The sequence below is a fragment of the Bos indicus genome, chromosome 25 (assembly GCF_029378745.1).
Source record: "Bos indicus isolate NIAB-ARS_2022 breed Sahiwal x Tharparkar chromosome 25, NIAB-ARS_B.indTharparkar_mat_pri_1.0, whole genome shotgun sequence".
NCBI lineage: Eukaryota > Metazoa > Chordata > Mammalia > Artiodactyla > Bovidae > Bos > Bos indicus.
Genome location: NC_091784.1, coordinates 12,690,165 through 12,706,776, shown reverse-complemented (window position 1 = coordinate 12,706,776; position 16,612 = coordinate 12,690,165). Strand labels below are relative to the sequence as shown.

Below are 16,612 nucleotides of genomic sequence, written 5' to 3'. Positions count from 1 at the left end.
TAGTAACCCATTTCAAACCACGTACACATTAACTTTGCAAACATGCTGCAACATTTCCAAGGCCATGAACAATTATCACCATGTAGAGGCAGATAATTTGCATCACCAATGTCAAATTCCACAGACTTATTCCTCTACCCATTGAGCATGAAAATTTGTAACCAAACAGTGCAAAACTATGATTCAGCAAGTAAAACACCAATGCTGTTTCTGGTGGAACTTTAGCAAAGGTGACCCAGACTAGAAAAACGTGCAAAAATGCCAGAACTGGTTCTGTTTTTAAAAAACCTCCAGCTACAACTAAATGCATCCTTTAAATTTTCTGGCTTTTATTATTTTAAACAAAGCCCTACAACATTACTTTAATGTGGGGCTTACTTGAAAACATAATTGCTAGGAATAACCATGATAGTACACTACTGTCAAAAACAAAACAATCTTATTTTTCCCCACTCCCAATAGTCAGTACATCAGCTCCATATTGTATATACTGACCTTTGAAAGGAAAGAAAATCTTTGGGACCACGCTAAGATTCCCAGGTATGCGCTGTCAGCTAAAGAATACCTATTGAAACACAATAGCAAATGCAACTTTTTCCCCCTTGGAGAACAACAGAACAATTTGCTTCTTTTTAATCATAGGTACACACCCAAACTAACACAACCCCAACTCAAAACCCCCCACATACATGCACAGGTATACACACACACACACACACACACACATACACACACAGAGTTTGTGGATTATGTTTATGAAATTCTGATTTCATGAAAAATAAATCTAATTCTTTGAACCGGTATCTATTAACTGAAAGCCATATAAAACCTAAAAGTGACAACTGGTCTACCTCAAGAGGCAGCCAGATAAGCAAATGAACCATTGATTAACAGATTACCCAATCAAGATGAACCAACAAAACAGGTTATCGGCTAACAGATTTACTATATAGGATGAACCAACCAAGTAATCCTTTGGTTAGCTAAGTACCTACCATGATGACCAGCCAAAAGGGCTATTAGTTAACATATGACCAAGATGAACCTCCAAAGTGGCCTGTTAACAGAAGAACCAACCATGAGAAATCCACCACGTGGATGACTCTTTAATGGAGAAACAAAGTGAAATCTGAGGATGCCACCCACAGTTAGATCCAGAGGAGATAAAATAAAACTTCTTAGTCAACAAAGAGAAGCTCCTCATAAACCCAAACACACACCATGAAATCTGGAGGTGTGACCACCGCTTAGGTCACCCCGTGGGACTGGAACTGGATGGCAGAGCTATACTTACGAAGATTATTTATGGGGGTTCTGGTATCCATGTTCTCATAATGCTGGACGTGGACCACAATGTTGAGATCTCTCTCCATGTGGTCAGTGTTGCAGTGGCCCTGTGGCCTCATGACGTCTGCAAGGGCCCTGAAAGGAGAGAAAGTTTAAATTGATTCATTCAAAACAATGACTAGCACCTACTTATTCTTAAAAATTGAAAGTGGCTCAGTCATGTCCGACTCCTTGTGACCCCATGAACTGTAGCCCACCAGGCTCCTCTATCCATGGAATTCTCCAGGCAAGAATACTGGAGTGGGCTGCTGTTCCCTCCTCCAGGGGATCTTCCCAACCCAGGGATCAAACCCAAGTCTCCCACATTGCAGGCGGAGGATTCTTTAGCATCTGAGCTACCAGGGCTTTGGGCTTATGAACAAAAGACAAGACCCCTTTCTCCATGTAGCTGCCATTCTACTTAGGGTGGAGGGGAAAAAGACATACGTAAAGAAGATCCCTGCAATTAGAGATTACATAAGGATCTCATGCAGAAGAATTCATATACCTCTCATGTTACTGATGTAATGGCAGCGTTACCCACTTTATAGAGTTATTGAGAGGATTAAATGATGAATATATGTAATATGTCTGCACCCAACAAGTTTAATCACCCTTTATAACTAATCCTAATAATAAAAAAATGCTTATTCCCAGGTGGCGCTACTGGTAAAGAATATGTTTGCCAATGCAGAAGATGTAAGAGACATGGGTTTGATCCCTGGGTCAAGAAGATCCCCTGGAGAAGAAAAATGACAACCTGCTCCAGTATCCTTGCCTGGGAAATCCCATGGACAAGAGGAGCCTGGTGGGCTACAGTCCATGGGGTCACAAAGAGTTGGAAACAACTGAGCACAGCACAGTACTCTTGCTAACCCTAGATACCAACACTTCAGGTACAGTTACGGCCCAGTATTAGTAACAATAAGTAACATTTACTGAGTACTTCCCATAAGCCAGGCACTGTTCTAGTCACGTGACATGCCTTAATTCAATTAGGCAGCACATAAACACATCATGAGGGTTATTACTCCTTCTTTGCTGATGAGTCAACAGAGACTCAGAGAGGTGAACTGATTCCATTTACTTGAAATGTTCAGAATGGGAAAATCCATATGGACAGCAGAGTAGTGGTTGCCAGGGGCCAGGGGTGTGGGAGGGGAAATGGGAAATCACTGCTAATGAGGGAGGGGTTTCTTTTTAGGGTGATGAAAATGTTCTAGAATTAGACAGTGGTGATGGTTGCTCAACTTTCTCAATATACTACAAACCACTGCATTGTATACTTTTAAAAAAGAAAATCCAAAATAACCTGACAGATTGGCTGATCAGTAAAAGCCTTCCTGAGAAGGCATCTGAGCTGAGCCCTGAACAGTGAGGCGTTACTGCCATGAAGAGGATAAAAGAACATTCCAGGCAGAGGGGTCAGCAAGTGCAAAGACCCTGAGGCATAGAAGAGTTCAGATCAGAGGAACAAGAAGGCTAACAAAGCTGAACTGCAGCCAACAAGTGGGAGAGCATTACAAGGCGTAGATTACTATACCCATTCTCCAGAACAAAAAGACTGCCCAACAGGACTTCCCTGGTAGTCCAGTGGCTAACATTCCAAGCTCCCAATTCAGGGGGCCTGGGTTTGATCCCTGGTCAGGAAACTAGATCCCACATGCTGCAGCTAAGACCTGGCACAACCAAATAAATAAATAAATATTTTTTAAAAGACTGCCCTGTCGGGCTACAGTCCATCAGGTAGCAAAGAGCCGGACACGACTGAAGCAACTTAGCATGCACGCACACACGCCCAAGTTAACCCAGCTAATCAGTGGCGGGACTAAGATACAAACCTGAATGTCTTTGAAATAATTGTTTAAGCTCCTCCCGACCCTGCACAGTAAGCAGAACCTGAAACTTGAAAAGGACTGCAGGAAAGAAATGTTTGAAACACAAGACAGATGTCTCTCAAATCTAATTTGCCTTTTTTTCACTTCTAAACATGTTCTTTCCTATTTGCAGGACAGGAACAGAGACCCAGACATAGAGAACAGACTTACGGACACCGTGAGGGCAGGAGAGGGTGGGATGAACTGAGAAGCAATATTGAGATATATGGATTCTCCAGGCAAGAACACTGGAGTGGGTTGCCATTTCCTTCTCCAATCCATGAAAGTGAAAAGTGAAAGTGAAGTCGCTCAGTCATGCCCAACTCTTAGCGACCCCATGGACTGCAGCCTACGAGGCTCCTCTGTCCATGGGATTTTCCAGGCAAGAGTACTGGAGTGGGGTGCCAGTGCCTTCTCCGATATATACGTTACCATATGTAAAACAATAGCTAATGAGAAGGTGCCACATGCTGATTCATGTTGATGAATGGTAGAAACCAACACACTGTAAAGCAATTATCCTCCAGTTTAAAAAAAAATTTTTAAAGACATATGTTAAAATAAAAATAAATAAATACATAGGTTCTTTATTGAACTTCAGAGGATCTCTGAACTCCTCTAGAATTGAACAGAAATTTTATTTGTGCATTTTTCCTGAACAAGAAGCCATAGTTTGGGTTTCTCTGGCCATCCAGTGAATCTGCCTTCCAATACAGGGCTTGATCCGAGGTCAGGAAACTAAAATCTTGCATGCTGAGGGGCAACTAAGCCGGCACCACAGCTAGTGAACCCACAGTCTACAACGAAGGGCCCACACACCACAACGAAGACCCACTGCAGCCAAAATAATGAAATATGCAAATAAAAATAAATAAAGGCAGACTGAGACACTATCGAGTTAAAAAGAAAAAAGAGACCAGAGTTCTCACCACAGTCTCTCAAGATTTCTCTCCAAAATTGCAAAATATTTGAACTTTCAAGAGGATAGCAAAGTAAATGATCAGGGTGGCTACCCGTGAATTCGGTCAGCACTGCCATCGGCAGATTCCCTGGCTCCTGCTGAGTGCCAAAATTCATGAAATTCACCAGAAAGTCAAGGATACTTTTCCCCAGGGTAGCCCTTCACAGAGTAGGCATGAGGACGGGGATTCTTAGGCTTCTGTATCCTGGACAAGGTGTCTTCAAGGTGTGGTCCACTCACTCAGGGAATGCCTAATATAGTTTGGCAGTGGGGGGAAGGAAATATGACAACTTCTGTGTATGGTCTTTAGTCATTAAAAATAAGAAATAAATGTGTGAACTGAGGCTGGAGCCCTCACTTGGAACACCCATGTCAGATGGTGAGAAGCAAGAACCTTGGACCAAGGTGCCAACCTTGGCAGTGGCATCATCTTTAGGGTGCATCAGCTGTGCTGTAGTTATATACACCCCCAAAGGGATGTGCAAGCAAAGAATCTAGTTATACTAAGCTAGCCATCACTAGGTGGACATGGGGCTTAAGAATGTTCCCTCATAACAAAACCACAGCCTGGAGACAATACTGATTAAACAAGGACAGGAAAATGATAGACTGGACCCTCTCCTCTTCAACAGCTTCTCACAAAGTTAAAAAAAAAAAAAAAACGATGGCCTATTCAGATCAAAATGAAATCAGCCAAAAATAATTCAAACTCTCATAAAGAATATTCAAAATATGGATCTATGTATGAATGATGAGCTTCATCCTCAACACACACTAGTGTGTTATTACACAAAGTCATCACCATTGGCAACAAATTGTAAATATTTGTTTCACCTTCAGTTCTGCTTAATATACCTGCTCTTATGTATGCTTTAGAGTCTATCTAAACAACAAGGTCCTATTATATAGGACAACATTCAAAAAATGAAGATCATGGCATCCAGTCCCATCACTTCATGGCAAATAGATGTGGAAACAGTGATATACTTTATTTTCTTGGGCTCTAAAATCACCACGACAGTGACTGCAGTCACGAAATTCAAAGATGCTTGCTCCTTGGAAGAAAAGGTATAACAAACCTAGACAGGGTATTAAAAAGCAGAGATACCACTTTGCTGACAAAGATCCATGTAGTCAAAACTATGGACTGTCCAGTAATCACGTATGGATGTGAGATGGACCATAAAGAAGGCGAGTGCCAAAGAATTGATGCTTTTGAATTGTGGTGCTAGAGAAGACTCTTGAGAATCCCTTGGACTGCAAGGGGATCAAACCCGTCAATCCTAAAGGAAATCAACCCTAAATATTCATTGGAAGGACTGATGCTGAAGCTGAAGCTCCAATATTCTGGTCACCTGATGTGAGTAACTGACTTATTGGAAAAGACCTGGGAAAGACTGAAGGCAAGATGAGAAGGGGCAGCAGAGGATGAGATTGTTGGATGGCATCACTGACTCAATGGACATGAGTCTGAGCAAACTCCAGGAGATAGTGAAGGACAGGGAAGCCTGGCATGCTGCAGTTCATGGGGTCACAAAGAACCAGATATGACTTAGCGACTGAACAACAACTACAGCACAGGAAACTATATTCAATATCCTGTGATAAGCCATGCTGCTGCTGCTGCTAAGTCGCTTCAGTCGTGTCCGACTCTGTGCGACCCCATAGACGGCAGCCCACCAGGCTCTGCCGTCCCTGGGATTCTCCAGGCAAGAACACTGGAGTGGATTGCCATTTCCTTCTCCAATGAAAGTAAAAAGTGAAAGTGAAGTCGCTCAGTCGGGTCCAACTCTTCGTGACCCCATGGACTACAGCCTACCAGGCTTCTCCGATCATGGGATTTTCCAGGCAAGAGTACTGGAGTGGGGTGCCATTTCCTTCTCCAGTGCATGAAAGTGAAAAGTGAAAGTGAAGTCGCTCAGCCATGTCTGACTCTTAGCAATCCCATGGACTGAAGCCTGCCAGGCTCCTCCATCCATGGGATTTTCCAGGCAAAAGAGTACTGGAGTGGGGTGAGTGGTAAGCCATAATGAAAATCAATATGAAAAAGAATATATATAATTGAGTCACTTTACTGCAGAAATTAATACAACATTGTAAGTCAACTATCTTCCAATAAAAATTTTAAAAATAATAAACATATGTGCATATATTATGTATGTTAGTCACTCAGTCATGTCCAACTCTTTGGGACCCTATGAACTGTGGCCTGCCAGGCTCCTCTGTCCATGAAGTTCTCCAGGCAAGAATACTGGAGTGGGTTGCCATTTCCCTCTCCAGGGGATCTTCCCAACCTGGAGATCGAACCTGGGTCTCCTGCATTGGAGTCAGATTCTTTACCATCTGAGCCATCAGGGAAGCCCATATATTGCAGTGTATACTAAAAAACATGTTACAAATAGGGATGTGTTTTTTTTTTTAATTTATTGAATTAGACAGTGGAAAGAACCAACTATGTACTACAAACCAAACTAATGCCCAAGGAATTGGTATTTATGTGTAGCACACATTCTGAGTGCTTCTCAAACTTGAATGTGCACATGGATTATCTAGGGGGTTTTGTTAGGATGCAGATTCTGATTCAAGATGTCTGCAACAGGCCCTGAGATTTGGGGCCAGGTGATGGGGATACTGCTGGTCCACACTCAGAAGAGCAAGATCCTAACGGTACTGTGATTGGAGATACTGCTGGTCCACACTCAGAAGAGCAAGATCCTAACGGTATTGTGATGGTAAATTTTATGTGTTGATTTGACTGGGTGCCACGGCGTGACCAAAGATTTGGTCAAACATTATTCTGGATGCCTCTGAGTGGGTGTTTTTAGATGAAATTAACATTTATATTGATAGACTGAGGAAAGCAGATTGTCCTCCACAGCATGGGTGAGCCTCATCCAATCAGTTGAAGACTGGAATAGAACAAAGGCCCATCCTCCCCCAAGAAAGAGAATTTTCCTGTCTGATGGCCTTCAGATTGCGACATCAGGTCCTCATGGTTCTACAGTGACTTATAGGCTTTCAGATTCAAACTGGGACCTTAGGACTTCCCTGGTGGTCTAGTGACTAAGACTCCATGCTTCCATTGCAGGGAGCATGGGTTTGATTCCAGGTCAAGGAACTAAGATCCCACATGCTTTGAGGCACGGACAAAAAGTGAAAAAAGAAGGAAAAAAAAAAAAAAACAAAAACACTTGGACCTTGACTCTGCAGATTTTGTATGTACCAGCCTCCATTATCATGTGTGGCAAGTCTGCATAATCTCTAGATAAGTAGATAGTTAGCCAGATCTCCTAAAGATTCTGTTCCTCTGGAGAACCCTGACTTAATAAAGGCACCTTATTGAAGAAACTACACTTTTCCTCGATATCCCTTAACCCAGTTCCAAACAGCTGAAAGACTGCCATTTTTGAGGTTGAAGATGATGGAATACTGGCAGTTGCATAAGGTTCAGCTTAGTGTCTATTCACTTGTACATTCACCTGTACATCGCCCATCTCCTGCCATGGACCGTGAGCTCTGTGCCTGCACTAATCCTTGAAGTCTCACAGCTCTCAGTCCAATGCTGGATCTACTATAGGTACTCCATAAACACCTGCTGCTGCTGCTGCTGCTGCTGCTAAGTCGCTCCAGTCGTGTCCAACTCTATGCCACCCCAGAGACAGCAGCCCACCAGGCTCCCCCATCCCTGGGATTCTCCAGGCAAGAACACTGGAGTGGGTTGCCATTTCCTTCTCCAATGCATGAAAGTGAAAAGTGAAAGTGAAGGCGCTCAGTCGTGTCCGACTCCTAGTGACCCCATGGACTGCAGCCTACCAGGCTCCTCCGTCCATGGGATTTTCCAGGCAAGAGTACTGAAATGGGGTGCCATTGCCTTCTCCCAATAAACACCTACGGAATGACTACATCCATGAGCAAATAAATGATGGAATGAGGAGGTGCCTTATGTCATGTAAACCAGGATGTCAGGCATCAGAACTCCTATGTGCCAGGTACTATACCAGGACTCAAGTGACAGGTGGGGAAAGGCTGCATTCCTTACTGTGAACAATAATGGAAGGAGGCAGATGATAAACTAGTAAACCAGTACATTAGTAAGTTCATTTTAGACTGTAATGTGAAATGAAGCAAATCACATTGAGTGATGGGCTGGAGGGGGTGGGGGAGCATTGGTAAATAATCCTAGGGGATCAAGGACAGCTTCTCAGACAAGGTGACACTGAGCTGAGACCTGAATGCTGAGAAAGGGCCAGCCAGAGAATCTGAGGCAAACCAACACAACAACTCCAAGGCAGCAATGAGCACGGCATATCTGAGGAATGAAAAGAAAAGCCTGCATCCCTTTTCTTTCCAATTACAGTGAATAAATAAAAGACCCCAACATCGCCAAGTAGAGCTTATAGTTGCAATATCTTGCTTAGAAGCCTCCAGGGGTTCCAAGGTCTGAACAGTTTTCTGACTTTTAAACACTTGAATGGGATTCCTGAGATTTTCCTCTTGTACCAGAAGCATCATTTATTTTTCCAGGATCTAAGGGCAATGCACATGAGGCTACTTTCTGGGGTAGTGGTTATATGGGTGTAGCCATGTGTCCAAATTCATCAAACTACACATAATATGTGTACACTGTATGCTGCAAATTAGACTCCAATAAAGTTGGTTTTTAAAATGCAAGGTCTCAGTGCCCAAAGAGAAGCAAAACATATTCTGCAAGGAAAAATAATTTAGATAGCCAGTGGGAATTTGCTATATGATGCAGGAAGCTCAGGCCGGTGCTCCATGACAACCTACAGAGCTGGGATGCGGTGAGGGGTGGGAGGGAGGTTCAAGAGGGAGAGGACGTAGGTATACCTATGGCTGATCCGTGTTGATGAATGGAAGAAACCAATACAACATTGTAAAGCAATTATCCTCCAATTAAAAATTAAAACAAAAAAATAATTTAGAGACTTTTTGTGGCCAACAGCATATGCATTCGTGGGCTTCTCCAGCCTGGGCAGCTGGTGGAAGCCACAGGATAACCATAAATGTATAAGAAACGGGAGATGGAGGGGAGGCTGCAATAAGAGAGAGAAGGCAAGAGCAGGAGAGACGTCTGTCACTTGATGCCATTTCTTTGCAAGAGACTTGAGCGTTTGTGAAGCATGCTTGAAAAACACACAGGACATGGCGCTATGTAATTTGCCACTTGGATTTCTGACTGTTTGAAGGTGGACAAGATGATGACATGCATTCCCTACTGGCATCGAATGTAAAGAGCTTCAAACACACATTCCTGCCCTCACTAATGCCTTTGCCAAGAGGGCTGGCCCTGCCAGGGGCAGATGCAGGAAACATCCATAGTCTTGATCTGACTCGGGCTCCTTGAACCAGCCCTGACACTCTTATTTGCAGGGCATCAAGCACTTCTCTGTGATCGGCAAAGACTGAAGTCCTGGATGTCAGTGCTTCAAGGCAGTGCAGCCTGATGGTCAACGACCCGTGGCATAGCCTCAGACTGTCTGGGCCTGAAGTCTAGCTCCTCCACTCACTAAGGGATTTTGCATCCTCTTGAAAAGCAATCTGTGCCTCTGTGAAAAGCAGATTGTCATAAAGCTGACCTCCGTGGGACATGAAATTAAATGAGAATTTACACATAAGCTTATGTAAAATAGCAAAGCCAGCAAGTGTCCCTGAATATCAGCCAGGCCAATGAGGGGGTGTGGGATGGATTGGGATGGACATACATACATTGCTATGTATTAAATAGATAACTAATGAGAACTTACTGAACTTGCCACCCATCCTGCTAAAATTCAATGCAAGTCCAGAGAGGTGATGAGACTTGGCCAATGTCACGCAGCTAAATAGACATAGCAGAGCAAGCACTAGGCACAGAGTTCCAGACTACAACTTCACCTCCTTCCATAGATAAGGGGAAGAAAATTCCAATAAGAAGGATGATGATAAAGGGTAATAGTCACTGAGCAGTTACCCTATGGCAGTCCTGCTCTATGAGATTTCTAAGCCCAGTCTCAGTGAATCTTCACACAGACCTATGACATAGGGACCCTAAAGATAGGAATCTGAGAATCAGAGATGAACCGCAAATTTCCCAAAAGTTCACACTATTAAGTGGCTGAGTTGGGACTGAATCTGGAGCCATCTGACTTGAACCCATTTCTCTTCAGATCAGCCCAACGACCTCTCTAGGGACTGCAGGGAACATGACTGACTGAACTGAGGACCGGGGCACGGGGTGGGGGCAAGTGAAATTAACCTGAGAGGGTCCTAAAGGGAACAGATGCCACTTGAAAATACAGGTCCAGTGTTACCTAATCTATCAGCTTCTCAAGAGAAATCATAAAATCGAGATTTCTATGCGAAACTTCCCAGTTTTTTAAATGTTGGTCATTGGTTCTAAGTTGGTTTTAAAACACCGTACACCATAGAGACTAAAGAGATTTCACAGCCAAACGCAGTGAGCCTTGACTGAAATCCTGGTTTGAAAACCCAATCTCTAGAAGACATTTCTGGTGTATGACTGGGAAAACAGTAATACAATTGGCTATTTGATGATGTTATGGAAATTTTGTTCCTTTTTGGGGGCAGGATACTGGAACTGTGTTATGTGGGAGAAATGTCCTTGTTCTTAGGAGATCCACACTAAAGTATTTAGGGATGAAGTGTCATGTCTGCAACTTATTTTCAACTGCTCCAGCCAAAAAAAAAAGGAAAAAGAGAAGAAGAGAGGGAAGGAGAGAGGAAGGAAAAAAGGAAGGAAGGAAAGAAGGAAGAGGGAGAGAGAGAGAGCCATAAAGCAAACGTGACAAAATACTAATAAGTATTCAATCTAAATGAGCAGTTTTTGACTGGGAGTGACTCCGCTCCTGGATGACTTTTGGCGACGTCTGAGGACATTTTAATTGTCCTGACTGCAGTGTGTGGGGGCCACCTGCTCCTAAGGGGGCAGAGTCCTGAGATGCTGCCAAACACCCAGCAATGCACCGGACGGCCTCCCACAGCAGAGAACAATCAAGCCCCAAATGTCAAGAGTGTCAAGGGGAGGAAACCCTGCTCTAGATGAAAGATCTACTGGAGTTTATGTTTATTCTTCTTTCAAGTTTTCTGTATGTTTAAAATGTTCACAATAACAAATTGGGAACAACTTAAGAATTCACGCGTGCAGGCTCGACCGCTTCAGTCGTGTCTGACTCTTTGCGACCCTATGAACTGTAGCCCCCCAGACTCCTCCATCCATGGGATTCTCCAGGCAAGAATCCTGGAGTGTGCTGCCATGCCCTCCTCCAGGGAATCTTCCAGACCCAGGGATCATACCCGTCTCTCCTGCATCTGCTGCGTTGCAGGCGAATTCTTTACCCACTGAGCCACCTGGAAAGCCCAAAAATAAGAATACAGACATAGGAATATGTTGCAGACCAAATAAAATGTGTCTGCATGGTTTGGTACCATTTGGTACCCACCATTTGTGGTCACTTCTTCCAATAAATAGTGGTTGAATGTGGCTGTGGTTATATCTGCTGTAGAAACACCTATACAGTTTTCTCCACATCACAGGCCAGGCCTGCGCATACTCTGGAATTGCTGTCTCTCCCCGTTTTCAGTCCTAATCAGCGCAGAAGGAAGCAGGCGATGTGCCCAGGCCTCTGAGCCTGGAAACTGACCTTATCAAACACAAGCACACTGGGCACTAGGAGCAGTCAACGGTGTGACGTGGGAGCAGCACGTGCTGTAAGTCTTTGAGGAGAAGGTACTCTCAGGTGAGGTAAGAACAAACTTCCCACCCCAGCGACCCCTGCAGCTCGAGACAAAATAAATTAAGAGGCTGCAGCCAGCACGTTCATTTCACCGGAAAGCCACCGTACAGTCTGTCTGATGCGGAGTTTGGCGTGCTGGACCCAGCCAAACATCCTATGGTCCATGCGGGCAAAAGCAAATGAGCCATGGCTGGGATATGAAATGATTAACTGCATCAGTAGAGCAGGATGCGCTTGGTGAGTACTTGGGGCAGCCCCTAGCACCATAGAAACACACCCAAAGGCTACACAAATGGGGAGAACCAGCAACAGAATGTCAGTAAGAGTCACACTGAATAAATCCATCCACCCTGTATCCGGGAAAATGTTCCCAAGTCAAGTGTGGACCACTTTACACAAGCCGTTCAAGGAGGTGGTAAAAATGCAGACTTCTGAGGCCCAGATAGATGGATTTAGAATCTCTCTGGATCAAGCGCAAGACTGTGCATTTTAGGAAGCTCCTCAAATTCTGATGCTCACTCAACCTGAAAACATCTGCCCCAGACACAGCTGACACCAGGGGAGTAAGGAATGCGCAGTTTTCTGTGTGACCTTGAGCAAGCTACCAACCTCAGCTACAATTTGCTCCTATGTAATAGAGAATTAGCACCTGTCTCATCACTGGGCAAACTAAATGATGTTTACACACACATACACACACACAGACACACACACATCCCTAGTACAGTGCCTGGCACCCAGAACTGTGCTCAGCAAATGTTACTTCCTTTTCCGGGACAGTGACTGACTGAACACCATAAAGCCTGGAGAGATATACAGAAGTATAGATGTGCAGACCCCACCCTAGAGATCCTGATTTGAACCATCTAGGGTGGGGCCCCTGGCAACAGTGTTTTGTTTTGTTTTGTTTTTAAAGCATTCCAGGTCACCCTAAACGTCAGCCAAGGTTGAAAATTATACCTTGGGGGTCATCAGTAAAAATCAAGCAGTCTTTCTTTTCAAGAGTATGTACCTTCACTCCAGCCTGGAATTCTCAAAATGTATGCAAGGAGAGCCTGTGTTGGGGCTCTGCAACACCAGGACTGGATACCCCCTAGATTCCACCTCCAAGGAGACCTTTCCCGGTACCTGTAGAGGAATGTGGCTGCAGCCTGCTGGGCTGGAGCAAACAGAGCTGCAAGGGGGCAGGACCAGGAAGTTTCTCCCACAGTTCCCCAGAGGTTAGTGCTCCTCCCCAGCTTCCCACCTCCCTCCTCCTGCTTCTCCACCCCCATCCCAGCCGAACCAGGAGGAGAGCTCCCAAAGCCCTGGTTGGCAAGGCAAAGGCTCCAAGGAGATTTCAGCAGAGGAGTTAAGTCGAAATCTGCCAGGCACCCTACCCATCCCTGGGTGAATTTCTCTACCGAGGCAACAGTCGCTGCCGCAACCCTGCTTCCGAGTCTCGCTCGCAACACCAGACCCTTGGCGAGCACAGCGGGGGGACGTGAAACCACCGGCCCGTGGGGTTGGCGATCGGGCACCTTGGGGTGGCAGGAGGTGGGCGGGGCCCGCACTTGACTCTTTTGGTAGGTCAGGCTTTCTCGAAACCCCTGGAGTGGGGGTGGTTCTGTGCCTCTTGATCCCACCATCCATCCACACCTCCCTGCTAACCCAAACCGAGAGGAACTTCTCACCTCTTTCTTCCCCCAAATTCTTCCCTTGGGGTGGGAAAGGGTGGGGGGGAATCATCTGATAATCTGCATATAAATAGAAAATAATTACTAGTGATGTGGTGGTGATGTTCCTCGCCTATTTTTGGTGGGTCTCTTTGTTGAGATTTTTTAGGCAGGCACACGGAGCGCGTGCAGACACACGCGCGCGCACAGGCAGCCGGAGGTGCGGGGGGTGTGTGTGTGTGTGTGTGTGTGTGTGTGTGTGTGTGTGTGTTTGGGGGTGGGGGGGAACACATGGCGACTCTGTTGCGCGTATACGGGAAGAGAATAAACCTTGTTCCCCAGTCATCCGGCTGTGTGCAGGCGACCCCGCTCTCTTCACCACCCTCCCCCGTCCCTCCTCACCCCAGCCGGGACCCCACACCAACCCCTGGCCTCTCCCCGGCCGAGGGTTGCATCCTCCAGTCTGCGTCTTCAGCCTCCAAAGTTACTGGGTTGTGCGAATCGATTTAGACACTCGGGAAAAAAAAAAAAAAAAAAAGGCAAATAGCTCCATTAATCCCCAAATGCCTTCTCCCATCTGCTGCGACTTGCTCGTGCTGGGACTTGCATAATGAATAAGGCAAAAGGGAAAGTTGACGAATCAGGGTGTCTGGGGGGGTGAAGGCACGCTGGGAGGGGGCTCCGGCCCTGGGAGGCCACACCAGCCCGCGCAAAGGGCGCAGCGCCACGGCTGAGGTCGCTGCCCCCGGCAGGGAGAGGAGGCGTCTGGAGAGAGGGACGAGGGGGTGATGGGGGGGAGGGGGGGGCCGAGGTCCCAATTCCAGGGAACTGGCAGCTCGGCGGAAAGCGAGGCGGCCGCTCCGAGCAAAGCTTTTGTTCTCGCCCTCCCCGCACTCTCCACCTCCCTCGCCACATTTTCGCGAGTCGTACGAGTTGCAGGCGGCACACACTCCTTGCCTCCCTCCCTCCCCCTCCGCACACACGCGCGCGCGGGCTCACACACACCCCTCTTCCCTTTCGGGCTCGCCGGCCCCTGTTTACCTAAAGGGTAGTATGCGGAATCCGAAGGCTGGACCACCCCCACCTCCCCAAAACCCAAGATTCCAAAGGCACTGGCTCCCAGGCTGTGTGTCTCAAGTCCGCTGCAATACTCGGCGGGAGGGGGCGGCAAGAGAGCGGGGGTGGCGGGGGAAGACACCCCTAATCCACATACACACTCTCACGTCCACACCTGTGCTGAGCTCCCCGTCCCCTCTCTGCACTCCCAGCCCAAGTTGGCTGCCCGGGTGACATTCCCCCGCGGAGAGGCCGGGCTGGAGAGGGAGCGCCATTGCCTCTGGGAAGGTGGAGAGGGGAGGGAAGGGGGGAAAGAGCGGCGCCCGGGGAGTGGGGGGGGGCGGGGGGCGGCAGCCCACCTGGACATGTGCTCCCTTTGGGGCCGGTGCGCTTTCTCCAGCCCCAGCTTGGTGAAGATGCCCACGAGCACCATGACGGCCACCACCCCGCAGATGATGTAAACGATCAGGTTGGTCTTGTCCTTGGTGGGGTCGTGCAGGGGGTCGTCCTTGCGCGCGGGGGGCTTGCCGGTGTTGAGCCAGAGCGGAGTGTCGTAGTTGGTACAGGTGCTCTGATTCAGTCGCCGCTTCTTAAACGTGCAGCAGAACCGGAAGCCACAAGTCCCGCAGCAAAAGATGAAGTCGCCCGAGCTGCAGTTGAACGGCGGGTCCCACTGGCCCATGACATCGAAGTAGCCCCGGCAGAAGTCCGGCGTGGGCGCCCGGGTCGGGGGCGCGTCCGAGACCCCCACGCCCTCGCCGACCTCTCCGGAGGCGGCCCCGGAGCGGTTGCCCCCCGTCAGCACCACCACGCCGCCCAGCTGCGCCAGCTGCCCGTGCCCCGCTCGCTCCTGCGCCCGGCACACGCGGGCGCACAGCTCGGTGAGGAAGCAGCCGAGGAGCAGCCGGAGGACGCGGCGCATCGTGTCTCCCAGCCCGGGCTCGGCCACTCGGCCGCCGCTGGAGCCGCTGCAGCCGCCTCTCGAGGCGCGGCCGAAGCTGCCGAGGCTGCTGCCGGGGGCTGCGAGCCGCCGCGGGCCGCACATGCAGGGAGCGGCGCGGGGCGCTCGGTGGTCGGCGGCCACTGCGCTCGGCTCAGCCCGCGTTCGCCTCCAGCGCGCCGCGCGCCGAGGGGCCGGCCGGGGAGGAGCGCGCCGGGCCGGGCGGGGGGAGGAGGAACGGGGGCCAGCGCGGGGTGCAGGTCCGGCTGGCTCCCGGGGGAGGCGGGGGCCGGAGAGCAAGGGCGAGTCGGGCGGTGCGCGCCTCCCCTCGGCCGGCGGCTCGGGACTCGCCGCCCCGCGCCCGCTCGCAGGATCCCTGCTCACCTCTCCAGCTCGCCAAGTGCGCGGGAGAGAGCGAAGCGACACTTGTGGAATGAAGGGAGGGCAGGAGGGAAGGGGGAGGGGGAGGAGGGCGGGCAGAGGAGGCGCGGGGGGGAGGGGGCGGGAGCGAGCTCGAGAGGGGCGGGGGCGCGGGAGAGGTGACTCCGGCGGGCGGGCGGGCGGGCGGGAGGCAGGCGGGGGGCGTGCGGAGCCGAGCCGGGCTGGCGGGCGGACCGGAGCGAGCTCCGGCAGCCGCAGTGGCTGAAGGCACAGCTCGGATTTCCCGGCAGGTGGGGGACGGCGGCGGGACCTCCCGCGCCCTTACTGGGCGGGAGCCGCGGCTCCGACCTGTTCGGGGCGCGGAGGCGGCTCCGCCCGTGGCTTTTTCCCGGGTGCGTGCGCAGGAGCGGCGTCTCGAGTCGGCCCACCGGGGAAAGAGGTGTCTCGAAGGGTTGAGGGACAGACCAGGTGGCTTCCACTCCAAGACGGAGTGGGGCGCGATCTGATCAGGATTGTCCCTCCCAGGTGCCCGGGGGCTGCCTGGCCCTTTCCCGGGCCATGCCCTCCAACCCGAGGCTCTCCCGCCCCCGCCACCCCCGGCTGGGTGGACTCCCGGGGCCCAGGCGAGGACCAAGGCAGAGCTGGGAGGGAGCCTGGGCCCG

At 49.1% G+C, this 16,612-nt stretch overlaps 1 protein-coding gene across 2 annotated transcripts in view; it reads right to left on the bottom strand.

Moving 5' to 3' along the window:
* Nucleotides 1-15,978, bottom strand: part of SHISA9 (shisa family member 9) — a 355,476-nt gene extending 339,498 nt beyond the window's left edge. The window contains exons 1-2 of one of the 2 annotated variants that reach the window (XM_019987257.2): nucleotides 14,989-15,978; nucleotides 1,295-1,422 (exon numbers count right to left, since the gene is read on the bottom strand). In XM_019987257.2, the coding sequence (XP_019842816.2) occupies nucleotides 1,295-1,422; nucleotides 14,989-15,674 (814 nt within the window). In that variant the 5' untranslated portion in view covers nucleotides 15,675-15,978. The remainder of the gene's footprint in view (nucleotides 1-1,294; nucleotides 1,423-14,988) is intronic. The other variant, XM_070779683.1, reaches the window with a different exon arrangement.
* Nucleotides 15,979-16,612: the final 634 nt, after the last annotated feature.